This window comes from Cotesia glomerata, linkage group LG6, assembly GCF_020080835.1.
Source record: "Cotesia glomerata isolate CgM1 linkage group LG6, MPM_Cglom_v2.3, whole genome shotgun sequence".
NCBI classification, from domain to species: domain Eukaryota; kingdom Metazoa; phylum Arthropoda; class Insecta; order Hymenoptera; family Braconidae; genus Cotesia; species Cotesia glomerata.
The window spans coordinates 14,369,980-14,384,231 of record NC_058163.1 but is presented as its reverse complement, the minus strand read 5'-3'; the positions used below and the strand labels follow the sequence as shown (position 1 = coordinate 14,384,231).

The 14,252-nt window shown below is 37.4% G+C and overlaps 2 protein-coding genes across 2 annotated transcripts; both read right to left on the bottom strand.

Moving 5' to 3' along the window:
- Positions 1-5,698: 5,698 nt before the first annotated feature.
- On the bottom strand, positions 5,699-10,424 carry LOC123267978. Its single transcript, XM_044732862.1, has 5 exons — positions 9,003-10,424; positions 7,880-8,956; positions 7,447-7,791; positions 5,854-7,257; positions 5,699-5,722 (listed from the first exon to the last, which is right to left on the bottom strand). Exons 1-5 carry the CDS (start codon positions 10,422-10,424, stop codon positions 5,699-5,701), a joined length of 4,272 nt encoding a protein of 1,423 aa, XP_044588797.1.
- A 2,679-nt stretch (positions 10,425-13,103) lies between these two features.
- LOC123267977 (DNA repair and recombination protein rti1-like) lies at positions 13,104-13,978 on the bottom strand. The gene is made up of 4 exons (XM_044732861.1): positions 13,882-13,978; positions 13,622-13,755; positions 13,377-13,512; positions 13,104-13,291 (listed from the first exon to the last, which is right to left on the bottom strand). Exons 1-4 carry the CDS (start codon positions 13,976-13,978, stop codon positions 13,104-13,106), a joined length of 555 nt encoding a protein of 184 aa, XP_044588796.1.
- Between the last annotated feature and the right edge of the window lie 274 nt (positions 13,979-14,252).

Here is a 14,252-nt window from a genome sequence, read left to right as displayed (position 1 = left end):
AGGATTCCACCCTGCTCACTTTGAACCAGGTTGTGTATGGTGCAGCAGTTTCGGCTTTTCCGAGAGAGAGACATTGTCTCTCGATCGAGGCAAGGTTGAGACAGCGCATCTCACAACTTGGACTCAAAATTGACAGATCCCGGAAACAGGTCTCCCGCATTCAGTGTGTGATTGAGTTTGAAACAACTCAAAGAGCATACACGCCCCGAATTCGGCGCATTGCTGCTGAACTTCGGTGGCGTCATCACACACTGAATAAGAGTACTCTTCTTGTCATCAAGGAAGAGTCTCTCAATAAATTGCGGGCTCTAGTGACTGCCAAAAAGTCACTAGAGAAAAGGCTGAAGCGGTTGGTCGACAACTCGTTGTTTCGATCCAGCCCTTCACGCTTTCTGACATCAAAGACCGATGTTACCGGGAATTATCCAACACCTGAGCGGGTGGAAGCTTTTTGGACTGAGTTGTATGGAGATCAACCAAACGTGAACGCCAATACTCCAGCTCTGCACGACTTTAAAGCATTCTGTCGGGAACACCGTAGACAGAATGCTGATGAAGAGAGCCCTGCAGTCAGTGTGAATGAAGTTCGTTCAGCTCTAAATGGCAGCAAAAATTGGGCTGCCCCGGGACCAGATGGCATAAATGTCTTTTGGTGGAAGAAGTTTACTTCTACCCACCTCCATCTGGCCCGTATATTTACATCGTACATCAGAGCTGACGAACCGATTCCAGACTGGCTCGTGGAAGGGCGAACCGTACTGATACCAAAAAAAGGTGACTTGTCTGACCCAAAGAATTACAGGCCTATCACCTGCTTGAATGCGGTTTATAAAATTTTTACAAAAATTTTAAACAACCGTATTTTGCAGGAGATAGAACCTGTATGGCAACAGATATATGAACAGCGTGGCAGCAAAAGAGGCCTGTCAGGTTGCAAAGAGAACTTGATAGTTGATCGATGTGTTACACAAGATGCGATCTACTATCAACGCAACTTGTCAATGGCCTGGATCGACTATCGCAAGGCATTTGACTCAACTTCTCATGAGTTGATTTTATATCTCCTCAAATGCCTGGGGGTCAATCCTGAAATAGTGGAATGCATTCGGCGTACAATGCAGCTTTGGCGAACGCGTTTTCACATTGGAAGTGGAAACGCATTGCACATAACCGGAGTTGTAGAGTACAAACGAGGGGTCTTCCAAGGTGATTCCTTAAGCCCTCTGCTGTTTTGCATCTCACTGCTGCCTATATCTGTTGCTCTCCGTAAAACTCGTGGGTACTCAGTGGGGCCTCCGGGTGATCGAAAATACTCGATTACCCATCTGCTTTATATGGATGACCTGAAGCTGTATAGTGCTGATGAAGATCATCTACAGGCGGCTCTTAACATCGTAGCAGAGTACACGCGGGATGTTGGAATGTCTTTTGGGTTGGACAAGTGTGCGGTCGTACATCTGGCGAGGGGTAAGTGCTCTGTTACGGGTGATGATGTCGAGTTGGTAGATGGGAGCGTTTTAAGACAATTAGACGCCGGAGAGTTGTATAGATATCTAGGAATGGAAGAGCACCGCATGCATGCGGTCTCCGAAGTCCAAGCAACTCTCCGTAGCGAGTATGTTAGGAGACTCCGGAAAATTTGGTCCTCCGAACTTTCCGGTAAAAATAAAGTCTCCGCTACTAACACGCTCGCTGTCCCAGTCTTACTATACTCTTTCGGTGTCTTAAAATGGGCCCGAAAGGATCTACGAGATCTTGACATCAGAACCCGTAAGACTATCAACATGAACCGGAGCATGCACCCCAATTCATCAGTCGCCAGATTATACCTCTCCCGGTCCATCGGTGGGAGAGGTCTGCAGAGTTTGGAGCGGCTGCATGATCGTTTGGTCCTGGGTTTAACACACGAAGTTGTCAATTTCACTGCAGACGAGGATGACTTTCTTATGCAAATTGTTCATAAACATGAGAATGCGCATAAGGGGTCGTTCTTGTATAAGGCAGCTATATATGCAGCAAGAACCCTTGGTCTTGGAGAGATAAACGCTCTTATGGAACTCCGAAAGGAGGAATTCAAGAGCGCCATCAGGAACGCCGAGGAAAAACTACTCCTAGGCGAACTGATGGACAAGTCCATGCACAGCGTGTTCTTCAAACACGTGCGTGATCATGGCTTGTCCACCCAGCTGACGTTTTCCTTCTTAAAGTCAGCTGGCCTGATGTCCGAGACTGAAGGGTTCATATTTGCTTGCCAAGATGGTGTCATTAACACTCTAGAATACCGTAGCAAGGTGCTCCAGGTGCAGCTTCTGGACACGTCATGTAGGATGTGTAAACAACACCCGGAGACGCTCATGCACCTTTGTCAGCATGTCCTGTGCTGGCGAGAGGTGCATATATCCAGCGTCACAACGCTGCCCTGAGAGTACTGTACTACTATCTTCGTCACCGCTACGGTATTGACGTGACACCGGTGCTGCCTTATCTGCCAGGAGATATTCCCCAGGTTGTTGAGAATGACAGTTGCAAAATTTATTGGAACATGCCGTTTGCAACAACTCGGCGGATCGATCACAACAAACCTGATATTGTGCTCTTCGACAAGGCTACTCGTGACATTTATGTCATTGAGTTCTCGGCCCCGGCTGAATACAACATCTCAGCCAAAGAAGAGCACAAAAGACAGATATATCAGGATCTCCTGTTTGAAATTGGCAAACTTTACCCAGGTTACCGTGTCAAGCTCGTCGTCCTGATTGTTGGCGTCCTCGGAGGGATGAAACAGTCTTTTGTATCCTCACTTGCCAGAGTTCCAGCTTGCTCATCAAAAGCTGAATTCTTGGCGGTCAGGATGCAGAAGGCTGTCATACTAGGTTCCCTCCGTCTACTTAGGAAAATGACTTTGGCCTGCTGTGATCACTAACCGCCTTGTTGTGCGGAGTGGTACAGCAGTAATGGATGGAGCTCAGGCTGGGCCCTCGGAGAATCGGACTCCGGGGACAACCCCCCTGAGCATTCAATAACATATAATAATAATAATAATAATAATAATAATAAGTGGACGGAGGAACTGCGAGTCGATCTCTTGGCGTGTTACCAGCGCAGCGAGCCGGGGATGATCGGTTACATAGCCCGGATGCACACTCTTTGGAGTGACATGCATCCGGAGCTAGCACATTTTACGCCGAAACACCTGCGTAACTATGCCGCTCATCTCCGGCGTAACAGACGATCGCTTGTGCCGGATAGAAGGCAGTCTAATAGACTTTCCTTTCCGGCGCAATTACACCAAGAGCGACGCCGTTCCTCCTTGGATAACAACAATCCCTTTATAGGACGGCAAGTAAGTATATCTAAAGAGATAACTTACTCCCAACAACAACTTGACACGGTCAATGAAGATCTCCTTACACAGATCCAGGAGGATTCCACTCTGCTCGCTGTGAACCAGGTTGTGTATGGTGCAGCAGTTTCGGCTTTTCCGAGAGAGAGACATCGTCTCTCAATCGAGGCAAGGTTGAGACAGCGCATCGCACAACTTGGCGACAAAATTGACAGATCCCGGAAACATGTCTCTCGCATCCAATGTGTGATTGAGTTCGAAACAACTCAACGAGCATACACGCCCCGAGTACGTCGCATTGCTGCTGAACTTCGGTGGCGTCATCACACATTGAATAAAAGTACTCTTCTTGTCATCAAGGAAGAGTCGCTTAATAAATTGCGAGCTCTAGTGACTGCCAAAAAGTCACTAGAGAAAAGGCTGAAACGGCTGGTCGACAATTCGTTGTTTCGATCTAGCCCTTCACGCTTTCTGACACCAAAGACTGTTGTTACTGCTCCAGGTGCAGCTTCTGGACACGTCATGTAGGATGTGTAAACAACACCCGGAGATGCTTATACACCTTTTGTTGGCATGTCCTGTGCTGGCGAGAGGTGCATATATCCAGCGTCACAACGCTGCCCTGAGAGTACTGTACTACTATCTTCGTCATTACTATGGTATTGATATGACACCAGTGCTGCCTTATCTACCAGGAGATATTCCCCAGGTTGTTGAGAATGACAGTTGCAAAATTTACTGGAACATGCCATTTGCAACAACCCGGCGGATCGATCACAACAAACCTGATATTGTGCTCTTCGACAAGGCCACTCGTGACATTTATGTCATTAAGTTCTCGGCCCCGGCTGAACACAACATCTCAGCCAAAGAAGAGCACAAAAGACAGATATATCAGGATCTCCTATTTGAAATTGGCAAACTTTACCCAGGTTACCGTGTCAAGCTCGTCGTCCTGATTGTTGGCGTCCTCGGAGGGATGAAACAGTCTTTTGTATCCTCACTTGCCAGAATTCCAGCTTGCACGTCAAAATCTGAGTTCTTGGCTGTCAGGATGCAAAAGGCTGTAATATTAGGTTCCCTCCGTCTACTTAGGGAAATGACTTTGGCCTGCTGTGGCCGCTAACCGCCTTGTTGTGCGGAGTGGTCCAGCAGTAATGGATGGAGCTCAGGCTGGGCCCTCGAAGAGTCGGACTTCAGGGACAACCCCCCTGAGCATTTAATAACATAATAATAATAATAATAATAATAATAATAATAATAATAATAATAATAAAATATTTATTAACTTCCCGCTAAGAAAATCGAAGATTTTCAAAAATCGGGAAGTTATTGTTTTCACCCCGTTTTGCAAAAATCGAGTTTTCATCAGATCTCGGCGTTTGAAGGTTACAGGAAGCTTCCCTGACTATCCCCGCGAGTTTGTCACGGTGTCTGTATGTATGTATGTATGTATGTATGTATGTATGTATGTGTGTGTGTGTGTGTGTGTGTGTGTGTGTGTGTGTGTGTGTGTGTGTGTGTGTGTGTGTGTGTGTGTGTGTGTGTGTGTGGAAGTATGTGAACCGCTTATAACTTTTGAACGGCTTGACCGACTTCATCGCGGTTGGTGCCATTCGAAAGGGCTTGACCAAACTTGGATTTTGAGAACTATTTGGACCGATTCAAATCAATAAATTTTGAGAAATCTTTAAAAAACTGAAAAAAAAAATTTTTTCAAATGTGGTTTTTCTGGAATAACTTTTAAACGGTTTGAAGGTTCAATTCCAAAAACAAATCAGCTCTTAACCTCAAAAAACTACGTCGATCGCCATCAATCCGGTCAAAATCGGTTGATTCGTTCGAGAGATATCGTAGACGAAAGAAAACTGAAAAAAGTGTTTTTTCGGAATAACTCCAAAATTCCTAGCGCGATTAATTCAAAATTTCAGATTCTTTGTGAGGATTGAAAAACTGCGTCGAATGCTTTCAACCGCGTGAAAATCGGTTTATTCATTCAAAAGTTATTGCGATTTAAAAATTCAAAAAATAGTGTCTTATCAAATCTCTATCAGACTTTTGAGCTCGAAGATCTTTAAAGCATAGGAAAACAATCTCTTTGAGCTCGGAGAGCTCAAAATAACCCACAAATTGTATTTTTGAGCTCGAAGAGCTCAAAAACGTCATTGGTGCAATTTTAAGCGCCTAAGTATGGAATTAGCGGGAAGTTGCAGGGATGGCCTTCAGGGTCAAGCGTTTTCCTAATTTTTTAATACAAAGAAAAACAATTCATTATTAGTAATACATTATTAATGTATAATAATAAAATGTATTTTATTTATACCGAATAGAATTAGATTAATACTTCTTTGTATACTATATTTCTTGTTTTTTGTCCTTCTACTAAAATAAATAAATTCTCAGCAAATTTCTCAACAAATATAAAATTAAATGCTTAAAACTTCTTTATATACAACATTTTTTGTTTTCCCCATTGGCTGAAGTATGACCAAGCTGTCAGGTGAACTTACTCTTGAGAATGCCACATAAAGTTGACCATGAGAAAAACAATCATTCCTTAAATCAATACCAGCTATCTTTAAACTCTGCCCTTGTGCCTTATTAATTGTCATGGTATAACAAGCTTTCATTGGAAATTGCAGACGTTTAAATGCAAAGTGGTAATCTGATGGAATTAGAGGAATTCTAGGAATGAAGACGGTTTCTCCTTCATTTTTTCCTGTGATAATCATGGCCTCAATAACATTTTTATGTAAGATTTGAACCTGAAGCCTAGTTCCATTGCATAATTTTGGAGGATTTAAATTACGTAGCAACATTATTGGAGCGCCACTCTTAATATGAAGAATATGAGGAGGTATTCCTGGTGGATTAAGAGTATGAAGGAACTCGACAGGGTACTGTACAGCATCGTCGTCTTCTGTTACTGTATCCACCGATTCATACTCTGTTTGCTCAGTTGATATTTTTTCCAACAAAAAATTGTTAATATAATTGGCTTGTTCATTTGTTGGCGTAAGAATAGTTCTTTCTTTTAACCATGAACTGCAATTGTTACCAGCTTTATCAATATTTGGGTATACTTTGTTAGTTAAGGTTATTAAGTCTGGGACAATTTCACAATCGATACAGGACAACTTTATTCTTCCATTTTCTTCCGTAATACTGCCATTTCCTATATCAATCAATATTTTCGAAAACTCCTCTGCTTTTAAGTTTGACTGAAGATGGGCACGCATATTTATAGTTAAAGACAGAACTTTGACCGAAGGCCATAAAATTGATGACTTAATACAGGCTTTAACTTCATCTGCCCGTGTTCCTCGCGGTACAACAGGTAAAGTTTGTCTGAAGTCACCAGCCAAGAGAACAATTACTCCACCCATTGTTCGGTCGCAACTTCTAATGTCTTTGAGCGTTCTGTTTAAAGCTTCAATACCTTTTTTGTGAGCCATAGTGCACTCGTCCCAGATAATAATTTTCGCTTCTCGCAACACATGAGCCATATCACTCTGTTTAGAGATGTTACAAAGCGGATACTCAGAACAACATAAATTAAGCGGTAATTTGAATGCCGAGTGAGCTGTTTTACCTCGATCTATTAAAATCGCAGCAAATCCTGAAGAATCAACGGCCACAGCGATATTTTTCTCCCTCCTTATTTTTGCGAGCAGCAAATTAATTAAAAGCGTTTTTCCAGTGCCACCTGGAGCATCTAGAAAATATAACTGCCCAGAATCAGAAGCAATCGAATTTAAAATTTCACTGTAGACTTGTTTCTGTTCTACATTTAATTTAGGAACATTTTCTGCTACAACTGTAGCTAAATAGGTGGTATCATAAGCCAATTCACTTAGATATTGACGATTGGTGATAATATATCCTTCATTTCGTGATGGAGAGTTGAGACCGAACTGAATAAGTGTTTTTCCCGATATCGATATTACAATATCTTCTAGTAGTATGAGACACTTGTTCTAAATAACGTGGAGTACCAGCTCAACGTTTCCACCATCTCGTTCTAGCTGCTTTCTAATATCTTCCGATCAATGGTCTCTATACTTTTCCCATAATTTTAGGGGATCTCCAATATGACAAAAAACTAATATAATGGCAAACAACTCACGGATCTTATATGGAGAATCAGATATGTAAGCTTCTTTCAAAGTGTGATCCCAATTAGCATCATCTTCAAGGAGACCAAGTGTTCTACATGCTGCTTGAAATGTTGGATGAATTACTCCATCAACAGTTTTTAAAGCAGAAAATGATGTCGGACCTCGAATCTCATGTAAGAGAAGACGCAGATGATAACATTCAGTATTTCCGGGATGCACGGTATAAACTCTACCTAAAACGTGATCTTTTTTAATTCCTAAATAACCTGGAACATCTTTACCTTTTTTCCTTCTTTCAGTGGTTATTTTTCTATACGTAATAAGCTGGAACTTCAACGTACAGGAGAGTTTTAGTAAAATTATCAACTTGACAAAGCTCAAAAAAAGCCATAAGTGTTGTTTTTAGAGGATTGTTTACTTTATCAACCACATCTTTCTCTGTGAAATAAATCCTTTGGCCGTTTTCAAGATGTACAATAAAATGCATCACCGGAGGAAACCTGTCATGAATAGGAAAACGAAATATTCGCCATACTAATTCACAGCTACTGATGTAACGTCCTGCCTGATACTTCTTCACCTCATCAAAATCCTCAACGGTGAATTCTGCTTGGTCAGATCCCTTATTTACATACTTACAGATGTATTTTATAGATTTTACAGAGTTACAAATCTCGATATTAATATGAGTTCCGAATGTATGGGACAGAACGGGATTGTACGGTACTATCCATCGGTTATTGATTTCAACTCCGTTGAGTTTGAACGTTCTTTCACCGTCTGCTGGAGATCGCCTACGATACTTGGGATATCCATCTTCTCCTGTCTCTGTTTCTTTCAAAAATACCTTTGGGTATTTTTTTGCACACTTACCATCAACCATACAGGGTGACTTTGAATTGAAAGATCCACATGGACCGTGAACCATGGTTGTCTTAATAACTTGATAAAGATCTGGATCTTTATTTGGATCAGATAATTCAGCGCAGATAATTTGATCAATAGACTCTGGTCGTATTTTCTCTTCTAACCACAATAGAATATGAACATGAGGAAGTCCACGTTTTTGCCATTCTATTGTGTACATGTAACATCTTGTGTCACCAAAAATACGACCTACAGTAAGAAGTTTCATCATATGTTTTACTTTCACTTTAAAAACCCTCGCTATGATGTCATGTCTGTCATGAGAATGTTGAGCTTTACTCAAAAGCTCTGTTATTTCCGGCCACTTAGGATTACAGGTGAATGTGATAAATAAATCTGGCCGTCCATAATGACGCACATATGTCATTGCATCCTGAGTTCGCTCATGCATATAACGGGGTCCTCCAGTGAGAGAAGAAGGTAACATAACCATTTTGCCTACCGTTGATAATTCATTATCATTGTTCGATAAAGCGTCTTTTAAGTGAACGTATTCCTCACTTCTCAATGTTTTTTGGTTGTTACGGATCCAGTAAAGCCTTTGTTTCAATTTTTGCATACATGTCAACTAAAAATTGATTTAAAAGATTACGGAACCGCAATAAGTAGCATACTTCACCCTCACGTTCCATAATTCGAAAGCTGTAAAATTCTGAAGCAGATACTGTTTTATTAAGAGGTAATTTATTCGTCACGTCACGTTTAGATATATTAATGTGATAGCCATCTTCTCCATAACAGAACATCAAAGGATATTGTAAAGCATCATATGATCGTTGTGTTTCACTGATTCGCATCAATGTATTGTTTCTACTTTGGAGAACAATATCTCTTTTTTCAAAATGTTGTCCAACAATAAGAACTGCAACTTCTTTTGCCTGAGGAGCATTATAACGACCTTTATGTTCTTTAGCCGGTTTTCTATCAGCATTAATGATAATTTTGAAGTCTTTTTGATTCTTAGGAATTGAATCTACTGCTGCCTTAAAATCCCGAATATATTTGTTATGCTCATGGAGCAATACCTGCAGTTGATGAACTAATTCGGGATAAACGCCAGGGTAAATACCACAACGAATGGTTTTTTCATGATTTTCATCACTAACGAAGTATATTTGAAGAAAAAAAGGCTTCTGGTTAGGGTCAGGTATCAAGCTGCCTATTCTATGATAAACCTGTCCTTGAACTTTGAAAGTTGGCAGAAAATTTCCTTCTCTTACCTCTTTGGCCCCAAAAGATGTCATTTGGAAACACCCATTATACTTACGGGCATTCATTAGAAAATGATCCGACAGCGGATCCTGATGAGTCAATAAACTGTGTAAAGGTTCAGGATTGGGGCTAATTTCTGAAAGTTGGACTTTACCACTACTGCAGCACATCCCTTGAGTCTCATCCTTCCATTTCAGGACACGACACCAAGGGCAAGGAAAATGTGGACCGAAATTGACAATTTTGTCATTAGAATAATTTATTTTACTATTGTACTTAAAACCGGATAAATGTTTAGAATTCCAAGGCAATAATTTAGGTTTAACTTTAGGATGACTTTTGGCGTATCTTTTAACCGACTCTCTATTAACTTCTCTATGATTTTCCGCATATTTTGAAGCAGCTTCTCTCAGTTGTTTAGTTCTTATCGTGCCGGAAAATTTTTTTCTTCGTTTTGTTCCGCGCTTTGATTGTATAACTGTTTTATTTTCTGAAATAGATTCATCACAACTCAATAGAAAAGTATTAGAAGCTAATTGAGCAAGAGGCGAATTTGGAATGTTCTCGTTTGTCGATTCATGATTGTCATTAATATTGTTTGGTATTTGAGCATCATCGATGTTTATGGGTTGAAATAATGGAACTAAAACTTCATAATGACCATCGTTATAGTCTCCATTAAAACTGAGTCTTTTAATTCCATTTAATGCTTCGCCAAACGTAGCTATGAGACGACCATCTTGATATACTTGAAACTCGTATGGAAACAACTCTGCTGCTGCTTTAACTTCACACAGAGATCCTTTCGTAAAAGGCTTCGACATGTCTTCATAGTACGAATATTTAGTGTCGTGAGGTTCGCCAGACGCTTGATGAGTAAAACATTCAAACCGTTGCCAGTCATTAAATACATGATGCACAATTTGACTTCTAGCGTCGGTACTTTTTGATATAATGTCAAGTAATAAATATGATATTGATGAAAAAAGACATGCGCCATCGCCGGGAATAGATACGCGTTTTAGAATAATGTCAGGTTTCATTAAATCGAATTCTTGTTATAAAACGCAAGTGAACAAAATTTTTTTGCACTTGGGTAAGTATTATAATAAAATTTTACGTATTAACACATTAAAATTTCAAGTATTATAATAAAGTTTTATAATAAAACTCACCAATACGGTAAGAAAATAAACCAAAACTTTTGATTAATTGATTTCACTTATCTTGATTTTATTCACTTCAAAAACCAAAATTCAATCACTTATTATTTGTTGAATAATAATTACTTTAATTATCATCTTAACTATAATTTTTATAGGTTAGAGATCCTCTACTTCATTCAACTAACTAATGAATACTAAACAAAACATAATCGATTAAATGACAGAAAGATTATTTTTTGTTTTTAAACAAAAGATAGTCGAATAAATGACAGATAGATTATTTTTTGTTTTTAAACAAAAGATAATTGAGTAAATGACGTATTTAAATAACCTATGATAGATGAATAACCAAGTTGCTATCTTAAACTTAATTAGAGATTCTTTTATCATTATTCAACCGCAGCAGGGATATTTTTATAAGAGAAATAACAGGTACAATAGCAATTAAATCAAAAAGAATAAACTTATGAAATAAAATAAATTTATCGATGTAGTTTTCGTGAATATGTAGAAGAAGTTTATGGACTCAAAAAATATACAGGAAAGGATTACTACATTTTTACGTTAACAGGAATGCCTAATTATGATTATCTTTTTGCCATCGAAGACGTGCCACTTCATCGTTGCTTAAAAATAAACAAAAATCAAGTAATGTGTAATCAAATTTTTTTTTCAATGAATCGAAATTTTTTATGAAAGCTTATTGGTTAAATTAAAATTGACTTTTTTACTTACTTTGAGGTAACGGTTATACCCTGCATTTTCAATACAGGTTTTAGACATTTCAAATGCTGTTGATTTTGTTTGTGACTTTCCATCAATTAATGAAGATCGTTTATCAACTTTAAAATATCGAATAACTCTTGAAGAAATAACTTTTTCCAACTAGTATATAGTTGAAGAATTGCCAATCATGGCGATCGAAAAAATGACTATTGAAGATGATGAGACACTACAGATGTCCCGATTTTATCAGCCTGGCGAACTACCACCCGAAATTTTCGTTACCGACGCTCGCTAAATTAATGTGTAGCTCCCGTGACGTTACAGGACAATACGAGGAGGGGAAAAAACGATTACGAACCTCAAACCTTGAGCATCGATCGACACTTCGATCTATCCCCCGGTGTCAACCACCACGCTAGATTTTTCTTAGTCAAATCTTATAAATTACTATTACTACTATCAGGTGACTACTCACCAAAAACTCACTAAATCTCTAAAAGTTTATTATCTAATAAAATAATATTTTATATCATTTCTATTAATTTTATTATTTTGCATTAGGTGATTACTCACCACGTTTATTCATTAATATTTAATTAGCTATAATCCTAAGTATAAGTGTCCTATTTTACAAGTATTTCATTGAATTGCGTTACCGAAATACTACAAGCTTATATTTAAAGTGTTGATTTGGTGAAATAAAGTTAAGTTTGTTATAATCCTTGTCGCCAATCACCATTTATTGTTGAAAACACCAACACCTCTTTACCACGACTATCTATCTACAACCTGCCAAAGGGTCAATCAAAGACGAAGGGTCATCGTTGCAGTTAAAATTTGTAAGTAAGTAAAATAAATTAACTGGCATGCGTGAGAACTTCTGTCTCAAACTAATAAAATCATCTAAAGACAAAGACACTCATTGGTTCACGGGAGCGGAATATCCCAGAGCAGCGAATCCTAATTTTTAGAAGTTTAGGCGATTATTTCTTATCCGCGAGGTTTTATGGTCTAAATAATTAAATTTTTGAATTAAGCAAAAATTTAGTGTTTCAATGAATAATAATGAATATTCTTTTTAGATGTATTTGATAATTTATATGAATTAATCAATCATATTGTTTTTTAATTATTAATAAAAAAATTAATTTATTTGTACTCTGATTAAGAATTGAGAATTATTAAGAATGAGTGAGTGTGTGGATAGATGCGTGGAAGGACAACAGAACACTTGGCTGGGCGAATTGCAATAGAAATAATTAATTTCATTTTTTTAAATTTTTTCGCTTTTTTATTTTTTTTTAATTTTGAAACTAACTAGTAACAATTGAAAAATTAACATAAATTTCTGAACATAAAGAAATCAGTGTAAAAGTGAACAGATATTTACTATTAATTTTTTTTTTTGAAATTTTAATAAATTTACTAATTACCGAATTATAAAAATACAAATCATGATTAATTTTTTGAAAATTTAAATTTAATTATTTTTGATATGTCTAAAACTTTATTGTAATAGATTGTTGTTCATTTTTCAACTAACTTATTTATATTTTGGATAATTAATTTTTCCTTTATTTATTTATTCTCAATATTTTTCTGCAGTCCATTTTAAGATCTGTCTTCTTTTTTTTCTTTTTCTCCCACCGGTTCCTCGTCGCCACCAAGTGTCTCCGTCTTCTCTTCTTCTGCCCCTGTCTTCTGTTCCTCTTTTTTTGCCCCTGTCTTCTGTTCCTCTTTTTCTGCCCCTGTCTTCTGTTCCTCTTCTTGTGCTGGTCCTATCTTCTGTTCAGTCTCTCCTGATTAAAATATAATTATTTTGATTTCAACAACTTTTTACATAAATAAAATAATACTACAGTTAATTGATAAAAAAAAATTAACGTTTTAATTTCCATTGTCTTTGTTTTTCCTCATGTTTCATTAAGCGAATTATTCTTTCATTATTTTTACTTTGTAAATAAGTTCTGATCTCTTGGAAACAGAACAAAACATTGAAATTTCCATTAATTAATGATTTCTAAATAAATTGGAAGAAATCTATTAATTCTGTATTAACGTCCCATAATTTTCACAGAATAATTTCTATTATTATATAATATAATGATATATATGCATTATACATTCACCTTTCTAATTTCTGCAAAACCAGCTTCATTATCAATCTCTTCGTAGCTGCCGATCCCTTCGTGGAATCTTCCATCTCTAAAAGAAATTCTAACTATTGTAGAGCATTCAATGTAACACTTTCTTGATTTATTATCTGTTTTATAAGAATTCATAAATAATTCACATTATCAAGAAATTCATAAATATTACAAAATTAAAATATTGTAGAAAAATTCAATAAGATTATTTTTATTTTAAAGTTTAAAAAAACATAACTTACCTATAGTTTGAGATTTAATCTCATGTGACCAATTATCATATCCAAACACATGATCAGCATACAAACATAAACTTTCAATACTTTCTTTACTTGACATCTTTAATCCTTTTTTAGGATATTCTGAGCTCTTAATCAATCAAATATTTAGGTTATATAAAAAAAAACAAATGACTATAGTTATCTCTATAGCAACCAGAAATAAAAAAAAATTGAAAAAAACAATTGACAATTATGCAATATTTACATTTTTTTACCAACAAAACCGTTGGTATGGACAATTCATGTCGCAACCGTAATGATGGAAAAACCGTTTTTGTAACAGATATTATGGAGGTTAAAATCAATGCATCGGAGTGTATAGGTGGATGTAT

What these genes read in the sequence shown, in the direction of transcription:
- LOC123267978 (XM_044732862.1), bottom strand. Translation starts at nt 10,424, where the DNA reads ATGTCGAAGCCTTTTACGAAAGGATCTCTGTGTGAAGTTAAAGCAGCA. An exon ending in AGAAAGATGTGGTTGATAAA is followed by an intron (nt 7,792 to 7,879) that starts GTAAACAATCCT and finishes TGTACGTTGAAG; the next exon opens with TTCCAGCTTATTACGTATAG. An exon ending in AGTTGTTTGCCATTATATTA is followed by an intron (nt 7,258 to 7,446) that starts GTTTTTTGTCAT and finishes ACACTTATTCAG; the next exon opens with TTCGGTCTCAACTCTCCATC.
- LOC123267977 (XM_044732861.1), bottom strand. Translation starts at nt 13,978, where the DNA reads ATGTCAAGTAAAGAAAGTATTGAAAGTTTATGTTTGTATGCTGATCAT. An exon ending in GTTTTGCAGAAATTAGAAAG is followed by an intron (nt 13,513 to 13,621) that starts GTGAATGTATAA and finishes CAATTTATTTAG; the next exon opens with AAATCATTAATTAATGGAAA. An exon ending in AAGACAATGGAAATTAAAAC is followed by an intron (nt 13,292 to 13,376) that starts GTTAATTTTTTT and finishes TATTTTAATCAG; the next exon opens with GAGAGACTGAACAGAAGATA.